This window comes from Oreochromis niloticus, linkage group LG23, assembly GCF_001858045.2.
Source record: "Oreochromis niloticus isolate F11D_XX linkage group LG23, O_niloticus_UMD_NMBU, whole genome shotgun sequence".
Taxonomy (NCBI): Eukaryota; Metazoa; Chordata; class Actinopteri; order Cichliformes; family Cichlidae; genus Oreochromis; species Oreochromis niloticus.
The window spans coordinates 26155216-26173691 of record NC_031986.2 but is presented as its reverse complement, the minus strand read 5'-3'; the positions used below and the strand labels follow the sequence as shown (position 1 = coordinate 26173691).

Sequence of the window (18476 nt, the reverse complement as noted above, 5' to 3'; positions counted from 1 at the left end):
TTATTGTTATACTGCTGAAAGTTTTTTAAAATTCAGCTCAAAAGCTAATTTCTGTCAGCAACTTGTAAAGAATACATGGACACAGACATGCTTTCCATTCTCACTTTAATCATACTGACCAACAAAATTATTAAATCAAGTTTCAGTGGATATGCCATGTTAGTGACAGTTTGTCCCTTTAATGGAATCAGTCTGAACAGAAAGAGTTAAACAGGAATCTGTGAAAAAACTGGAACATCAAACAGAGATCAAGACCATACAGAGCCAAAAGTGAGGGAAGGTTGGACCGAAATTCATCTCAAATCATGAATTTGAAACAAAATTGATGTTACATAAACCAAATTAAAAATATAAAAGGGCCAGGAGTAGTACCCTGAGGAACCTCATAAACAATTATTGACTCTAATTCTCTCTGTCACATGTGGGACTTGTAGCTCTTTGCTTATAAGGATAAACGTTGTTTCTCTGACTTTTCAGAAGGCACATGAGAGGCATAAACTGTGAGTGTTGGTGGATGTTTACAAATGTTTTACAGGTAAAGCCTTTTTATTGCAGGATGCTGACTGCCGCCATTTGTGCCACTGTGCACCAGCTTCTTGATCCCCTCATGGATCCATTGAATGTACCTGGACACCTGGGTGTAGAAGCTATACTTGCCCTTGCGTCCGCAGCCTTCGCCCCAACTCACAATGCCAGTGATGAAGTGGGTGCCATTATAACTTGTGATGTGTGGCCCACCACCATCACCTTGGCAAGCATCCCTATATTTGTAGCCAGCACAGAACATGCCATGAGTGACTGGCAACCAAGTGGAATTGATGCAGGTTTGACGGTCCACGTAGGTTACAACGAGGCGCTTCATGAACATGGATGGAATCTGAGCCTCCCCAAGACGTCCAAAACCACTGACCACAGCTACTGGCTCCCGCATCAGGACCTGAAATTAAAGGTAAAAAATTTATCCAGAGTGGCAGTTGTCTGTTTCTGATCCTGCATTTATTTTATTTTTTCGTGTAAACATGGCATAACTACAGTTATGTAGTAACTACAGGTCTTCAACTGGAGTAGACACCCAGATAATTAAATGTTTAAGCTTAATTTGTGGAAAACACAAAGGCCTTCTTTTAAGGTAGATAAAATAGAGTGACTGCTCTAGCTTGTGGGAAAGTCAACCCTCAAAATATTTGACCATTGGCCAAAAAGAAATCAGATTTAGGCACTAGGCTTCCCACTGCTGAAACCAACTACTTACAGATATCAGATTTGCACTATAGCATTTAAAGATGTTAAAAGTGGGATTATTCACTGCAGTCTTTAGCTAATTAATTAAACCATTCCTTTATATTGCAATCATACTTGAATATTTTTATTTTTTAAATTGAGTTTTCACTCTTTACTCTCTAATTTATATATCTGAACTTAAATCTGTATTTTTAGTTCTGTGTTGTGAAGCACTTAGAATGACTGTGGTGTTTCAAAGGTGCAACATACAATAAATGACATGTTTATATACAACTGTTTGCCCGTCCCTGATTTTTTTAAATTTATTGTTGGATCTTGTGTAGCACTTCTTGTGAAGGTGATATATAAACCAAATTTTACTTACTGACTTTTTTTTTTAAACCTTCTTGCACATTTGTCACATTCACATGTTTTAGCTCATCAAGCAAATTTTAATATTAGTCAGATACAGTTTTTAAATGATGATTTCATTTAAGAGCGTAGAAAAAAGCTGTCCAAACCAATCTGACTCCAAAATGAGTAACTGGTTGTTCCATCTTTGGCAGCAAGAACTGTGATCAAACATTTGTGAAAAATGACAATGAGTTTTTCATATCACTGTGGAGGAATATTTTGTCACTCTTCTTTGCAGAATTGTTTTCAATTGCAAAGACTCAAGTTATCTCAGATCTAGTGTCCACAAATACCCACAATCCTCAGAATAAAAAAAAAAAGAAACGTTTTTAACCCTTTCACGCATAGTGGTCACTACAGTGGACAGCTATTCAAAGGCTGTTTTCGTGTATTTGTGTCAGTGTTGATGGTATACTTGCACTTAAAACACTACATTGGACAGTGATGTGTCACTCCATACTCTGCCACCCACTGGTCGTTTAATTTTACTATAAATGTATGTATAGATGTATGACGTGTTTCATTGAAATTATTGTTATTTAACTCTATCATGCATGAATTATGACAACTTCGATCAGGATTTTTTTTCTTAAGTGTTTTTATTCATCTTTTCATACCTAAAGATGAATGCTTAAGAAAAAAAATCCAGATTGCAGTTGTCATAATTCATGCATGAAAGGTTAATCCTGTTATCAATCAATGTAATAATGTTGGAGCAGTACCTGCACTAAGTATGTGTGATGATTTTGGGGCATTTTTTACTGACAAAGTTTCAGCCATTAAGTCTTGTCTTGTCATCTATTGCCTCAGACCATGTTGTTCCTCTGATAAACTTTGATAAATTAACATTAGAAGCAATCTGAGCACTCCACCCTCTACATTGATGGGGAGGAGGTAGAAAGGGTAGAAAACTTTACCCAATTACCCCAGAGACTGCTAGTAAACTACTACCACTCCACCATCTAGAGCCTTCTGACCTACTGCTGTACACGCTGGTTCAACTGCTGTACTGTGGGGGACAAGAGGAAACTGCAGCGGGTGGTGAGGGCTGCAGAGCAGGCAATTGGCACTTCACTAACCTCCCTCAGAGAAAATTATACAGGCAGACTTCAGCGGAAATCCAGTATCATCATCAAGGACTCCTCGCACACTGGACACAGTGTTACTGTGTGTACGCAACACACATTCCCTGAGTAGGTACCCTTAAACCCTTAAACCCTTAATACCCTTAAACTTATGTCTATTTTTATCTTCTTCTCATATCCTAAAACAATCTCAATGTAAATCTACATGCTGCCAACCAGAGATGGGCAGTAACGCGTTACTTGTAACGCGTTACTGTAATCCGATTACTTTTTTCAAGTTACGAGTAATGTAAGGGATTACCATTGCAAAAACGGTAATTAGATTACCGTTACTTTCCCGTAGGAACGCTGCGTTACTGCGTTACTAAAACCGTGAGTTTTTTGCGAGAATGTCTCATGACAGTGACGTAAGCGAGTGCGACGTTCGTGACAACAGCTGTCTGCAGATCAACAATGGATAATATATCGAGTGCGGGAGAGAGTATGAGCATGCAGCGTTTAAAGCGTGGAAGTACTGACCTTATTTTGAGTTTGATTCCATAAAAAGTGACAAAAACATTAGCGTCCGTTGTGCGTGAGAAGAAAACTTCTTTTTACAGCGAAAAAACCCCCTAAACTTCCAAGCAAGCACCGAATGCGCTACGACTGTAATGGGAAATTCACAGAGAAACTCGCGGAGTCTTCAACTGACCGCTGCGGCACACCTGCACCAGGGCACACCTCCGCCTACCCCAGTCCTGCTTTACAGGTGAAAATAGAGCAACTAGTCTTTGACTTTATTTATTTTCTGCTGTGTTTTACTTCTATTTGAAAGAGTGAGTGTAAACACAAAAAAAATATTTTATTTTATGTGCTGGAATGTACAGAAAATAGGTTTAAATGTTAAACAAATTTCTTCCAGTCAGAGAATGTTGCATATAATTTAAGTTAAAAGATTAAAACTAATAAAACAAGTTTTAAAAAGAGACTTTTCCATTTGATTACATTTTGTATGATGGATTATGCAGAAAAAGTAGAATTGGGCTGAAAGATCTATCGCTTTATCACCTATTCAGGTTGTAAATTGTGTTTTTAAAAAGTAACTAAGTAACTAAGTAATTAATTACTTTTGAAAATAAGTAATCAGTAAAGTAACGGGATTACTTTTTGGGGGAAGTAATCAGTAATTAGTAACTGATTACTTTTTTCAAGTAACTTGACCAACACTGCTGCCAACAGAGAGAAGACAAACTGTGTTTCATTGTTCTTGTAACAGTGACAATAAATATCTATTCTATTCTATTAAATGTGGAGTAAAATGATGACACTAGCTTAAAGTTTCACCTTTTTGGCAAAGTCTTGCTCAGGAATGCAGACTGGCAGGATGAACCTTGTGAACTTGATAGGTGTAGCCAGTTTGATGAGTGCAATGTCATTATCGTAGGTTCATGCATTGTAGTTTCTGTGGGCGAGGACTGCTTCCACTTTGTGGTCAACTTCAGTACCTTCATCCACTGACCTGTCAAACTCACCTGTATGCAGAGAAACAAACAAAACACTTTAATTACAACAGTCAAAACAAAAATGAATACATATATCACACCTACAAATTGTTAGTCACAACTGTAATTTGTTTTCAGAATTTACTGATGTAAAAGGACTTGTTTTATTGCAGTCTGGCACTGATTTTTAGTTGGGGTTACGGAGCTGTAATTGCATGATTTTGCCAGAAGGGGGACATAGCGTTGAGTGCGATAGGCTGCTGCAATGCACCCATACTTCAGACAAGGAAAATTCTGCAGACAGAAAAACCGATATCATAAAGCATGTAATAGACACGCCAGTCCATTGTGTCCAGCCTGGTTCTGCCAGAGGTTTCTTCCTGTTAAAAGGGAGTTTTTCCTTCTCACTGTCGCCAAAGTGCTTGCTCATAGGGGGTCATATGATTGTTGGGTTTTTCTATGTATGTATTTTTGTAGCGTCTACCTTACAATATAAAGCGCCTTGAAGTGACTGTTGTTGTGATTTGGTGCTATATAAATAAAATTGAATTGAATTGGACCTGTGCCAAAGAAATTATAGAAAATATAAAAGATTTATGAATTATTATTAGGCAGACAGTCATTATTAAAATAAAACTTAAGCAGGTATTTTTGAATCTGAATGTGATGACCTAGAATTGCACGTGAAGGTTTGTAATTGGCTCATCAGACCTACCGAGCCTGACGTTGAAGTCATCTGACTGGTTTACACAGCTGGCAGCTGTCAGGATGATGTTTTCATTGAGTATTGTTCCTCCACAAGAAACTATTTCATTTTCATTGAAAAGGAGGGCCTAAGATAGGAAAACAAACCATATAAAACTGAAACTGTTAAACCTGTCCAGAGTTGGAAGATGTATGAGGTTGACAAGCAATTCTATGAACTCTGTTAAAAAACAAAAAACTCACTTGAGAGTGATAGTCTGTATCTGATCAATATTTTTAATGCAAATAAAACGACTTCATGTTGTGGGTATGTTCATGTGTGTCTCTACCTGCCATGGACATTCTCCTGGTGGACAATACCCTGACTGGCGATGTGACTCATCTTCTATTTCAGAGTCAATCAGACTTTCCAAAGTTGTCCAAGTCTCTGCTGGAATTTGGGTTCTGTTTTCAGACACTAAATCGGACATTAAATCAGCATCCTGGATCGGCTCTGTGGAGACACTGCTGTTAAGTGCAGTTATATTCCCCTCCGTTGTTTTTGTCTGATGGTCCCTCAAAACAGTCTGCAGCCCTTTGGGGATGATGAAACCACATCTTATGGTCTCTGCAAGAGTTTTATATAAATTAGACGTTGGATTTTGTCACCAGAAAGTTTAGTTTCACTTTTTATAGTTTCTAATGTCTGATCTGTGATGTATTTCACTGCTCTGCTATCAGAGTAAAAGACCAGGTAGATTCTTAAGACTCTCACCATTGAAATGGCAGGATTTTTTATCAGATGCCAGGAAGTATCCATCAGCACAGGAGCACTGAACACTTCCCTGGATCACATTGCAGAAATGTTCACAGCCGCCATTTTTGTTCTTACAGAGCTGAGGAAGAACTGCAAATACACAGACACTGTTAGGATTCTGCACTCCTCCTTGTGTGTGGCAGTTAAAGTGTTAACAATTCAGAGAGACTGTAGTTATGCTTAGCATCTGAACAAGCACCACATCGCCAGTATCCCAGCAAGGATTAATCTTGGATACATATCTATCTTTTCATGTACAATTTTCACCTATTTGAAATACATTACTGTGATTTCTGTCCAGTTTTGAAGACAGTTGGAGAAACTATACCAGAGCAAGGCTCTAGGCCCAGATTGTCTGGTTGACACTATCTACACAAGTATAAATTGTATAAATGATGCCTGTTACATGCGTATATTTGTTGCTTAAAATCCACATTTTATAATTTAGTAATTAAATTACTTGGAACAAACAAAACCCTGGAGTTCTCCACTTGGAAAGTCTATCGTTTTAGTTTAGTTTAGTTTAGTTTAGTTTTGGGTTTGTTTTTCTTCATTTCTTTTCATTTGGCTTCTAATTTTTCTTTTCATGAATTAAGCAGATGTAGTTGAGCATATAGTAGCTAATGTGAAATAAAACTCACCAGAGTAAACAGCCCAGAAGGTTTTCTACACACAAAAAAACAACAACAGTTAGAATTCAGGAGTCATTAAACAGGACTCTTTATCATTTTTTCTGTTTTTTTCTAACATTTAAATGTAAAAAAAATTCAAATCTAATAACAAACATAAAAGCTCAGACTTGAGTCTGCAACTGACTTTTTAACTGTGTATCACGCACTGTAGTGGAATCTAAGAATGAAAATGCAGGTGTAGAAATGAGCTGAGTAGCTCCTTTTTAAATTTAACCAACTGTCTTCTGGGTGTCTTCAAAGTACTCGCGAGCCTCTTCAATGTTGCACTGTTCCTCGTAGCACTCCCGCTCCAGGTTCCCCTGTCTGAACTCTTCCATAAACGTATTGGCCCGTTTGGGCCGCAGGAACACAGTATTGGCCTCGGGAGCTGAACGAAACACTGAAAACACAAAAGTGTGAACTTACAGGTTGTTTCCTGTGGCACATTTAGTCATAACTGGAAGAACTGAGCAACTGAAAAACTGGAGGCTCTGCCATGTTAGGTTAACACATAATGAATAACTAAAACTAACTGAAGTGTTAAAAAGTTAACAGAGGATAAAAAATTTAATAATCAGTCATTTAATTTCTACTGGTGCTTTGACAGCTTTGATTATAGCTGTTATATATTCATTTTTGTCTACAGTACTTTTTCAAACATCTTAAGCCACGCCTCTGCTTACCCACCAATGGCTCTGTCCTCCACTGCAAGATAACAATCTGCAACTCACCTTGACCTGTGCGGTCCCCAGTCATCCTCCTAGCCTCCCCATGGTATCATACAAACTCTAATAAAAGACTTAAAGCAAACCATTCGCTTTGGTCCAAGTTTGGCTTTTGTTCTTGAGACAGTTTATCACCAGTTGCACTGTTTAGTGCCATGACATGATCTATAGAAAATGCCAAAGATAACGCAGTTTGACAGACATAAAATAGTATTATAGCACCAATGAGGTGATTCCCAAAGAGCTATTAGCTCTTCAAATGTATTCTTAAAAAATGAAGACTGAACAGTGAAGGCCCAAATAAGATGTGGCAAACTTTAAAGAAATTATAAGAAAGCACTGTGCTGAAGAATTTTACAATTCATAAAACGTGTGTTTGCTTACAAAGTGTAAAGAAATGAGCGGAAGTCTTTTTTGCAAAGTAGTGTACAAATTCATGAAGTCACTGTTTAAATGTGATTTGAATTAAGAAGATTAGAAGTCATGATATTAATGGATTAATTTATACTTTTTGTATAATTTAACAACTATTTAATCACTATGTTTAAGGCTGCATTGGAGGTTACAATTTTTGTGTGTAATATTTTACTTAGCCATCCCCATCGTTTTTTTAACCACTAAGTTACTATAGTGATAATGATGCTATTTTGACACAATAAGGACTAAATATTGTCTGTTTGTATAACCCTATAACATTGGACACACAGCAACTTTTCTAATTATCACTACTGTAGTAACAGTAACTGTAGTAACAGCAGGTTTTTATACCACTTGAATATTTTTGTCAGTCAACTAAGGAACAACAATAACACTGCAAAAGGTCAAAGGTCACTCTTTTACCTTTTCCTTGACTGAAGACCTGAAGGAAACATTGAAGAAGGCAGAACAGGAGAAGAGATGCAGACATGATGCTGACCGCCATGACACTGACTGCACTGCTGACACACACACACACACACACACACACACACACACACACACACACACATGCACACACATATATACACACTAGTGACTCACAACCAGTATAAACCTCAGAAATTGTATCATGTTTTTAACAGTCTGTTAAATAGAGTTCATTTATATCTGGCCTGAAATAAAGATGTCAGTCTGGTCCCAGGTTATTTTACTGGTGTGCATTTTTGTGTACATATAAACATCCAGTCCTTACAAAAGTATTTGTTTTTTGACATTTTATTCACATGATTCTATAAAGAGTTAAAAGACCACGCAGTTTCCCGTAAACGCTGTGTTCTTGAAGTGGACTCTGGCCTTTCCTTTAAAAACAAGCAAAACAAGCAGAAGGTCCGACCTCTGAAAAATCAACAGTCTCCATGTTTGTTTGCTTGAGGTAAACAAGGATAGATTTCATCACTGACATTTTTACATAACATTGAGTTTATCCAGATCAAGTAATAAGATGGTTCTTTAAAACCATTGTGCCACAAATTTTACATTTTCTTGAGCAAAAACACAATTTTGTAAAACAACTTTTTTCCAAACTGTCACTGGAGATTCTTTCACCTTTTGAATTACTATTATAAATACAAGCTATACTTATCATTAAATAACATCAGGCTTCAACGTGTTTTTATAGTTTGCTTTTATTTGCTTCATGTTCAGTTTAAAAGCTTGTTTCTATCAGTGACTCATGAAGCATACATGGAACAAAACATTGAATTACAGAGATTATGAAATGCATTCTGTTTAAAAAAAAAATGTAATTATACTAAAAAAATGTATTAAATCAAATTTCAGAGGATGTATCCTGTTTGAGATAGTATACATCTTTGATGGAAACTTACAGTTTCCATCAAACAAGACTTACAGAAGAATCAGTGAACAAACCAGAACACGAAATATCTAAAGTGGAGATTAAGACCAAAATCAGAGCCCAGAGGAAATGATGGACTTGAATTGTTCAGAAATATGATGTCAGATGATTGCCCTGGAAAAATAAACATTAATACAAAATTAATGTTACATAAAATAAAATTAAAAATATAAAGGACCAAGAGTAGTACCCTGAGGAACCCCCAAATAATTACTGACTCTAATTCTGTTCGTCACAGGTAGGATTTGCAGCTCTTTGCAGCACTAGGATAAATAGGTTTCTCTGACTGTTCATTAGCGATTACAAGAATGATGCAAAGTCTGGCTGATCTCTGCTCAGTGGATGTTGACAGATGTTTTACAGATAAAGCCTTGTTATTTGGCCATGGTGCCTCTTCATCCTGCAGCCGGTCTTGTTTTTTTGGATCAGCACCTTCATACCATCACGGATCCATTGAATGTACTTGGACACCTGGGTGTAAACACCATACTTGCCCTTGCGTGCACAGCCTTCACCCCAGCTCACGACGCCAGTGACAAAGTAGGTGTCACGGTAACGTGTGACATGAGGCCCGCCACTGTCACCTTGGCAGGCATCCTTGGCTATTGTGTCATAACCAGCACAAAACATCCGCTGCGAGATACGTAAAGGAGTGGATTCGATGCAGGTTCGACGGTCCACATAAGGTACAGATAGGCGCTGCAAGATGCTGGATGGCTCCCGACCCTCGCCAAGACGTCCAAAACCACTGACCATGCCATCCGGCTCCTGCATCAGGACCTGACAATAGAGGTAATTCATGCTCCTGTGTATAATTGTCATATAAACGTCACATAATCAAACAAAATTTGGTAAATTCCTTTTTGGTTGTTTTTTCTTTTCTTTATGTTTTTTTCTTTCTTTTTTCTTTCTTTTTTTAAATATGAACTAAAAATTAAGGCTGCATACACAAATGTTTTGCTCAACCAAACCTTTTTATAAGCTTCTCTGTTCAAGTATAAAATCTAGTTGTTTATCAATAGTCTGAAGTAATAGGAAAAAGTTTATTAAGCAAGATAAAACAGACCTTTTGCTTTTACTAATTGCACCGTCACCTCAAAATTAGATTTTCCATTACATTTTGCATTATTGACATCAGGGGATTCTCAGAATTTTAGTGAGAAACAAAACAAAACTCATGTGGCACCAGCAGCAGTATCTGCATCAACAGTTCCTCTTTGGCCTCATATGAGAAATCTATTATTAATCTAGGTGTGAAAACTGATCCTTCTCTAAAGCTCAATTCTCATGTGAACAGAGTGGTAAAATCCTGTTTTTCCAGTTCTAGCTGTGGTTAAAAATTAAGCCTCCTTTGTCCAAACGTAACTTTGCTTTTATAACATCTTGTCTTAATCACCCAGGACTCGTTGCTCACCTACAGCTGATGCAAAATGCTGCAGCTCGCTTTTTATCTGCTGCAAGCAACAGTATGTCAGTCCAATTTTAACTTCAGTTCACTGACTTCCAGTTCATTTACAAATCCAAGTCTCTTAATGATTGCACCCCCATTTTATCTATATCAGCTGCTGCATCCATCTGTCCCACCTTGTTGTCTATGTCTCTTTGCTCTCTTTTATGTTTGGTGTTACAACACTTTGGTCAGGCCTGTTATGTATAAGTAAAAGTGATATGTTATTGTATAGTATGGTATGATTTTAAAAATTCACCTTTTCAGCAAATTCTGCCTCAGGAATGCAGGCTGGCACAATGAACCTGCTGAACTTGATGGGTGTGGTTAATTTGATGAGTGCAATGTCATTGTGGTAGGTGTCTGCCTTGTACCCTCTGTGGGTGAGGATCGCGTCCACAATATGGTCAGCTTCAGTACCCTCATTTACCAACCTGTCAAATTCACCTGAGTGCAGAGAAAAAGCAAAGATGTTTAGCTGATGTTTTAATGAAAAATTATAGTAATTGAATTTTTTTATAGCATACAAAGCGCTTTGAAAACAGAACACTATTAATCATATCCCGATAAGGGATATGGCCTAAAACCTGTGCATAACCAACAAAAAAGTTCCAAACTGCACTATTTCTACCAACTTAAAAAATGCACATAATAACCTCAGCATTGGTAATGTTGTATATTAAAATTTTTTTAAATGATCATTATTTCTTTTTTACAGAAGTTGACAAAAGGGTATATCTGTACCATATCTCATACTTTGAAAAAAATACCCACATTAAAATCTGTTATAAAATTTATCATATTAAATATACAATTGAAAAATATGTCATATGGACCATAAAGTTAAGGTGAAAATCATAAATGAGATTTATTAATTCTTAATAGGCATAAAGACATTATTACCTTAATGTAATGAATTAGAATTATATACGCAGGTTTACAATTGGTTCATCAAACCTACCGAGCCTCACGTTGAAGTAACGCGACTGGTTCATGCAGTGGGCAGCAGTCAGGATGATGTATTGATTGAGTATTGTTCCTCCACAAAACCCAATATTATCTTCATTCACAAGGAGAGCCTATGAGGACAAAAATGAAAAAGCATTTGAAATGACGATATGAAACCTGTGCAGAGGTCTAAGACGTGAAAATGAAGTTTAATGCTATGAACTCTTAGGTGTCAACTGAGTATTGATAATGCCTTCTAGATGTTTACCCTGAGGGAATCATGTGATCGCATTGAATGTGATAGTATGGGTTAGGGTTACTTTTTACTGAAACAGAAACTGTATCTGGTGGGTAAGTTCTTAAATTATAATCCCAAAACGTTTTGTGAAAGTGTCTCTACCTGCCATGGGCATTGTCCTGGTGGACAGTCCTCCCCGTTGACAATACGAGTCATTGACGCCATTTCAGACTGAATCATCTTTTCCAAATTTGGATAATCTGCTACATTTTGGCTTTTGTTCTCAGTCACTGAGGACACTGGACCAGCATCCTGGACATGAGGCTGTGTTGTTAAGTTGATGTTGCCGTTAAACTTAGTTATGTTCCCGTCTGTTGTGTTTTTCCTCTCATACCAGAAAACAGTCCGAACGGCTTTGCTGATGATGGCACCACATTTGTACGTTTCTGAAAGAGTTTGTATGATAATGAGAGGTTGAGTTTTGGGACCAGAAGATTTCAACATTATGGTTTCCAAAGTCTGATCTGTGATCTAGGTGGTCTTTTACTGTTCTGCCATCTGAGTAAAAGACTATTCACATTCTTAAGCCTCTCTCACCGTTGGAGTGGCAAGATTTGTCATCTGATGCCAGGAAGTATCCATCAGCACAGGAGCAATGAATTCTTCCCTGCATCACATTGCAGAAATGTTCACAACCGCCATTTCTGTCCTCACAGAGCTGAGGAATAACTGCAAAGACACAGACACTGTTAAGATAGATGGCAGCACTGTTAAAAAAACAAAGTGGGTTTCTGAAAGAATTTTTACATCGTCACAGATGTGCATGGTTAACAAAGGAAAGGTTGAGATTATGCTTAACATCTGAACAATTGCCAAACTGCCAGTATCCTGATTATATTCATATCTATCCCTTCATACAGAATGTTCATTCTTGAATACTCACATTCAAATCTACCCAAAGTCTGTGATCCTAGATTGACCTTGAAATCGAGAGCTTGACTTTTATGATCTTCACCAAAATAGAGCAGTATGACATCCACATCACTGTTGACGCTGCCCAAATCTGTGTCAGTTTCTCACTCCCCTCACTTGTGAACAAGACCCCAAGATACTTGAAATCCTCCACTTAGGGCAGTAACTTATCCCTTAGCCAGAGTGGGTGCTCCTCCTTTTTTCAGCACCTCCTTCCATCAGCCAGAAAATAATGGGAGTTATTGTGGCAAATGTTTGACAGCAATATCGATAGCAAGTTTTGAAATTAGAGATTTGTGACATTTAGGATATTTGCAGTGCCCAGTCATTTTGTGTTTTAGTTAGTTTGCTTTTGTTTTGTTTTTGAGTTTTGAGACGAATAGGTGTCTCAATACCTACAATATACAGTCAAGCTCTTCTTTGAGCTGGAAGAAGATGTCGAGCCAGCCTCTGAGCCAGGTCTAAGTCTGGTCCGGATGGTCATTTGTATCTGTACTCTGTGTGGACCGTCATTTCTAAACTGAACCTGTGCAAAGGGCACAAATCCATCTGATAACAGAGGGGTATAAATATAAACTTAACTTATCTTTTTCTGACAGGTACAAGAGCATCTATTAGGATTATCAGATTATTTGCTAACTTTTATTATAGGTTATTCAGAGATTATAGCACATTTGCAACCCCACTTCACTCATCTCCACCTGGGACTCTGCAGCAACACAAGTTTGCTACCTTTAAAGAGAAATTCCCCACTAGCTGTGATAGGTGCACCGCTGTCTCAAATCTGAGAATAATATGCATCATTTTTCATTTTTCTCTTGCTGCCTTTCATCCGCAGAATGCAATTATTATGTTGGGAATCATGAACCACAGTGGTAGAGTAGAGACGCTGGTAGAGGGTGCTGAATGTCCTTTTGCAGTTTGGACAGACTATAGGAACCCTGCGTGCCCCCGGTCCATGAAACAGCTCAAGTTGTACCAGGGTCTTTGGTTCCTTTTTTTCGACAGATTTAGATTTACTATTGTTTACCATCCTACCTCAAGAAAGGTCAAGCTATCCCAGGAAAATTAGCCAGAGGAGGCTCAGCCAGCCATGTTTTTGTCCCCACTGCTATCTATTCTTAGGTAATATAACCTCCAGAAAGGTTAGAAAACTGCTTCTGAAATGAGCAGTTTTCCTTTTTTGTGGCAATAGTCTTTTTCAGATAAGCTACTGCAGCGGACTGTACGGGCAGCAGAAAGGATCATCGGCGCCCCCCTGCCCTCCATCCAGGACCTGTACTACCTCTCAAGAACCAGGAAACGGGCAGGGAAAATCATCACAGACCCCTCACACCCTGGACACAGACTTTTTGACCTGCTGCACTCTGGCAGACGGTACAGAAGCCTGCAGACCAGGACCACCCGACATAGGAACAGTTTCTTTCCCCTCGCCATCTCCCTCCTAAACAGTTAACCTGTCACACTGCTCCCACTGCCAGACTGCAACTGCACCTTATGTACATTCTGTACTTATGTACATATGTGTCTGCACATATACATGGCCAATAAACACGATTCTGATTCTGATTCTGAAGATACTGAAAATGGATGGGAGCTTTCAAACGTTAGCGAATCTTAACCAAATCTTAATCATTACTAACCTTACAGTATACCTACAAGATTGTATTATTGACCAGAATAAGTTAATATGTTTTTCTGAAAGTCAGTAAGTGGGATTTGAAGTTCTTCACCAATTTCACAGTTGAAGCCCCTGTACCCTTCTTGGCAGTAGCAAGCGTAGCTGCCAATTCCATCTTTGCATTGGCCGCCATTAACACAGGGTGATGATATACACGCATCTCCATCTGTGGGACATGCACAGCAGATTGAATCAAGTGTTTGACTGTAGTGGTCAAACTACAAGGTTACATTTTAGCAGCTGTCCTCTTTCAGTTGGTAATTGTACATATATCCTAATGTCCTTTCAGGGTATTATTTGAAAAGTTTCAGTGTTTCTAAGAGTTTTTAATAAAAAAAACTTACCAATATACTTGGCCCAAAATTCATCCTGAAAAAACACAAAAGAAAATTAAATTGCTCAAAACATCTAAAAGCCAGATTTTCCGTCACTAAATAATGGTTAAAAGGAAAATACCATAATTTAGACATATGATTCCTAATATTTACAGTAATCTTTTCTAATATTTCCTAAAATTTTGTAATGTTTGAGTGCTAATTTAAATCAGTGTTTTGGTGTGAGGTATGTTAGGTTAATACAGTTTTTTCTTTGTCTTCAAATATCTCTCGCGCCTCTTCCCAGTTACAGCGCTCCTCCACACATTCTCTTTCCATGTTGCCTTGTTTCAACTCCTCAAAAATGCTGTTAGCTCTTCTCCTTCGATTCAGCACTTGATTGGCCACTTGGCTGTCTAAGAAGACTGGTGAGAAAAAAAAAAGTAAAACGTTAAATTAAACATCAGTATTTAATTTAATGATATTGTTTTAGTCCATTTTGAAAAAGAATGAAGCAACACTGAAGTGCCAGAAACACTTTGTCTAATGTCCACTTGAGGCTGGCTCCCAAAGTGGATGAGTCCCCATAGACACCCATGTTAAAATGTCCATCTTTTCAGTTAAAATAACATATTTACAGTCTGATACAAATAACTGTTTTCTATAGCTAATTTTGCCCTTCATAACAGCTGTACACGTCCTTAAGTTTAACATAGCCATTTTAACATAAAAAGACACTGACAGTCTGTTGCAGGGCTAACACAGAGAGACAGACAACCATGCACACTCACATTCATGCCTATGGGAAGCCTGCCCCTGCTGGAATATTCTTAATGCAATTACCTAACAGATAATATGACTTGCTGTGTCTTAATGGTTCTTATACCATTTCCATTTGTCTATTTTCTACGGAATATCTATAGCTGAAGCTATATAGCTATCTATCTAAATAGCTAAAAATGGAAACTCTGGAGCACAAAGGCATTCATAGGCATTCATGTATTGTTTCCCAGTAGAACACACCCAGAACACCTCACCCTCAGCTGGCTCCTTCTGATATGGAGGATTACCATCTGTACTTTGAGTCCTGCCAAAAGACTGAATTTCTTACCCTATCGCTAAGGCTGAGCACAGCCACTCTTTGAAGAAAACTAATTTCTGCAACTGTGATCTGTTGGCCATTACTCAGTGCTAGTGGCCATAGATGAGGTTGGGAAGTAGGTTGCTGGTAAATTGCAAATGTTGTTTTATGCTCAGCTCTCTCTCTCACTGATGGACCAGTGTGGTGCAGGGTCAATGTCTCCTCCCCTCACATGTGACACTCCAACCTTTCATTGCAGAGGACTATGGCTTCAGACGTGGAAGTGCTGATTCTCATACCTGCTGCTTCACAATCAACTGAAAACCACCTGATGAAGCCAACAGAACCACATAGGCTGCAAAAAGCAGAGATGAGATTCTGAGACCACCAAAATGGAAGTTTCCCGCCACCTGACTACACCCACAAATTCTTTCCATTAAAACTATGAATACAATCATTGACAAAGGGTTTGCCTGGCAGAGTCCTACATGCGACGGGAACGACTTTAAGCAAGCATTTCGGACTAAGCTGCTGCAATGGTTATGCAGGGAACTGCTTTGTACCTTCTGTTGACTAACACACATTCACCAGCTGGGCTCATGTCCTCATTTTAGGTTTGACAGCGTTTTAGTAGATAAAGGTGAACTGCCTGGACATGAATTGAGCTGCAGTTTGGGGGAGGCCTCGAAAGGGACTGGCAGCAGCTCCTAGCAGATCCCATCTTTCAAACCATCTGTCTTCTCTGTCCAAAATGTGAACATTGCCGTCCTCAAATAAGTGACCTTTGTCTTTTAGATGCAGATGTACCGCCAAGTGAACGAAGCCATCCATGACCACTGTGAAAGACCATCTTTGAACAGAGGTGGTGGCTTATGACACCAACTGTCTGCCATCTATAATCCAGTTTTGAGATCCCTTCCCAGACGCCTTAACGCCCACTCACATCCTGGGCCATCTGACCTCAGGAAATCACATGATAGGATGGGGCTAGGTTTCCCAATTAGCTCACCTGAAACCTTGGCTGATTGTGACCTACACCCGTTTTCACACCTTGGCTCATGTGATTAGGTAGAGGATCATTAGGGGGTCCATTGTCCCTCTTGGGGGACACTCTGACAGAGCTTAAATCTGGGACTCTCCACCATGTGACCCTAGAACTGAAGAAGCGTCTCGGATGAGAGGTGAAACGTCTTCAAGCAACTTAAAGAAGTCCAGACGCTTTCCTTTCCAAGCTCCTTAGACCATAATACAAAAAAGTCAAAACTTTAAAACTGAACTTTACAATCCATTTATGTGATAGAAGCTATATTTATCTTTATATACGGCATGTCTTCAAAACCCTAAAGACCAGATAGACACACATCTTAAATGTGGTGTAAAGTAGGAGTAAAAATAGTACAAATATGGCAATTAACCATACTAGCATAACAACAAACTAGCATAACAACTAGCATAACAGCAGTTAAAATGCTCGTGTTACAGCAAAATGTCCAGAAACCAATAAGTGATGTCATAGTAGCTACGTGCAGTTTTTGTATAGGCATCTTCTTACCCTTCCTTTTTTGTTTTTGCTTTATTTAGTATTTTCACAAATAAATCTGAAGTTTTTATATTGTTATTTATACAATTATTGCTCAAAAGTCCATTTTCAATGATAAAGAAAATTATGATAATTTAGTAGAGCATTTCCCGTGTGGCATGCATGCTGCTGTCATGCTGACATCACACAATACACACCAAACACACGGGGTGGGGTCAAGTGTCACCTGCCATCTGTCAATCACCCTCAGCCACAACACCCCCTCTAAAAACACCCATGCCTTCAACATAGTGGTATTTCTTTCTCCCTCAGCTTAAACAACATATTCTTTCCCACTTCTATGATGTGTCATTGTTAAAAGCTAAACATACAGTTTGATAAACATACCATGAGCAGCAGCCAGATGGAAGAACAGGAGTCCCAGGGATAGACGTATACACCAGAACATGGTCTTAGATGTTTATGAGATCAGCCTGGAAAACCCTCTGTGTTGAGTGGAGTAATGGAGTCTGAATGCAGAGATAAGATAGCCGAGAGGAGGAGAGGTGGAGAGGGTAATGACCTCTATGGAGAGGGAGGGGGACAGAGTGTTTAAACCGACTGACTGGGCTAGTTGGGTTTTAACTGAGTCATCAAAACTTCAAGGGAGAACTGCAAGTCCCAGATAGCACTGCTGAAAGTAAAATCCTCCAATCATGGAGGTTGCCCCTCTGGCAACCACGCCAAAGAATGTTTAGTATGACTTCCAGGATGAAATTTATTATGAAACAGCCAATCAGATTTTAAAGAGTGCCTGTTATGCTTATGCCCAGTTTTGTATTTTTTTATGGGACTAGATAATACATAATGGATAATGCAAAGCTATCATTATCCTCACTACATGTGCGGTTTCTTCTAATTGGCCAACTACTGGAAGCAAAGGCAGGAAGGAGTCATTGTCGGTTGCATAGTCTGTAGTAAGTGGAGTTGCTGTGCCTCTAATAAATAAACATATAAGGAGCACCAAAGTTTCACATATGAGTACTTTATAATTTAGTACTTTGGTTTGTGGCTTAATCTCCAAACTGTATGTCATCGTATCCTTGGGCAAGATACTTAACCCCAATTGGCCTCAGATTGATTCATCCATCAGAGTATGAATGCCTGAATTTCAGTCCTTAGGTGTAGAAAAAAGCAACTGTGTGAATGACACTAGTAGTAACAAAGTGCTTTGAGTACTCAAATTGAGCAGAAAAAAAGTACCAGTCAAGTCAATCATGAGAATCATGAGAGCCAAATGGTTATCAAAAGTTGCTATTCTTCATTTGAACCTCTTACCACGAG

At 38.5% G+C, this 18476-nt stretch overlaps 1 protein-coding gene and 1 pseudogene across 1 annotated transcript; both read right to left on the bottom strand.

The window, feature by feature from the left end:
- Positions 1-88: 88 nt before the first annotated feature.
- LOC106096472 (coagulation factor X-like) lies at positions 89-7613 on the bottom strand (annotated as a pseudogene).
- Positions 7614-8684: 1071 nt separating this feature from the next.
- f10 (coagulation factor X) lies at positions 8685-17730 on the bottom strand. Its single transcript, XM_019365364.2, has 9 exons — positions 17541-17730; positions 14797-14957; positions 14563-14587; positions 14271-14384; positions 12163-12294; positions 11728-12011; positions 11341-11458; positions 10639-10826; positions 8685-9712 (listed from the first exon to the last, which is right to left on the bottom strand). Exons 1-9 carry the CDS (start codon positions 17599-17601, stop codon positions 9290-9292), a joined length of 1506 nt encoding a protein of 501 aa, XP_019220909.1. The 5' UTR covers positions 17602-17730; the 3' UTR covers positions 8685-9289.
- Positions 17731-18476: the final 746 nt, after the last annotated feature.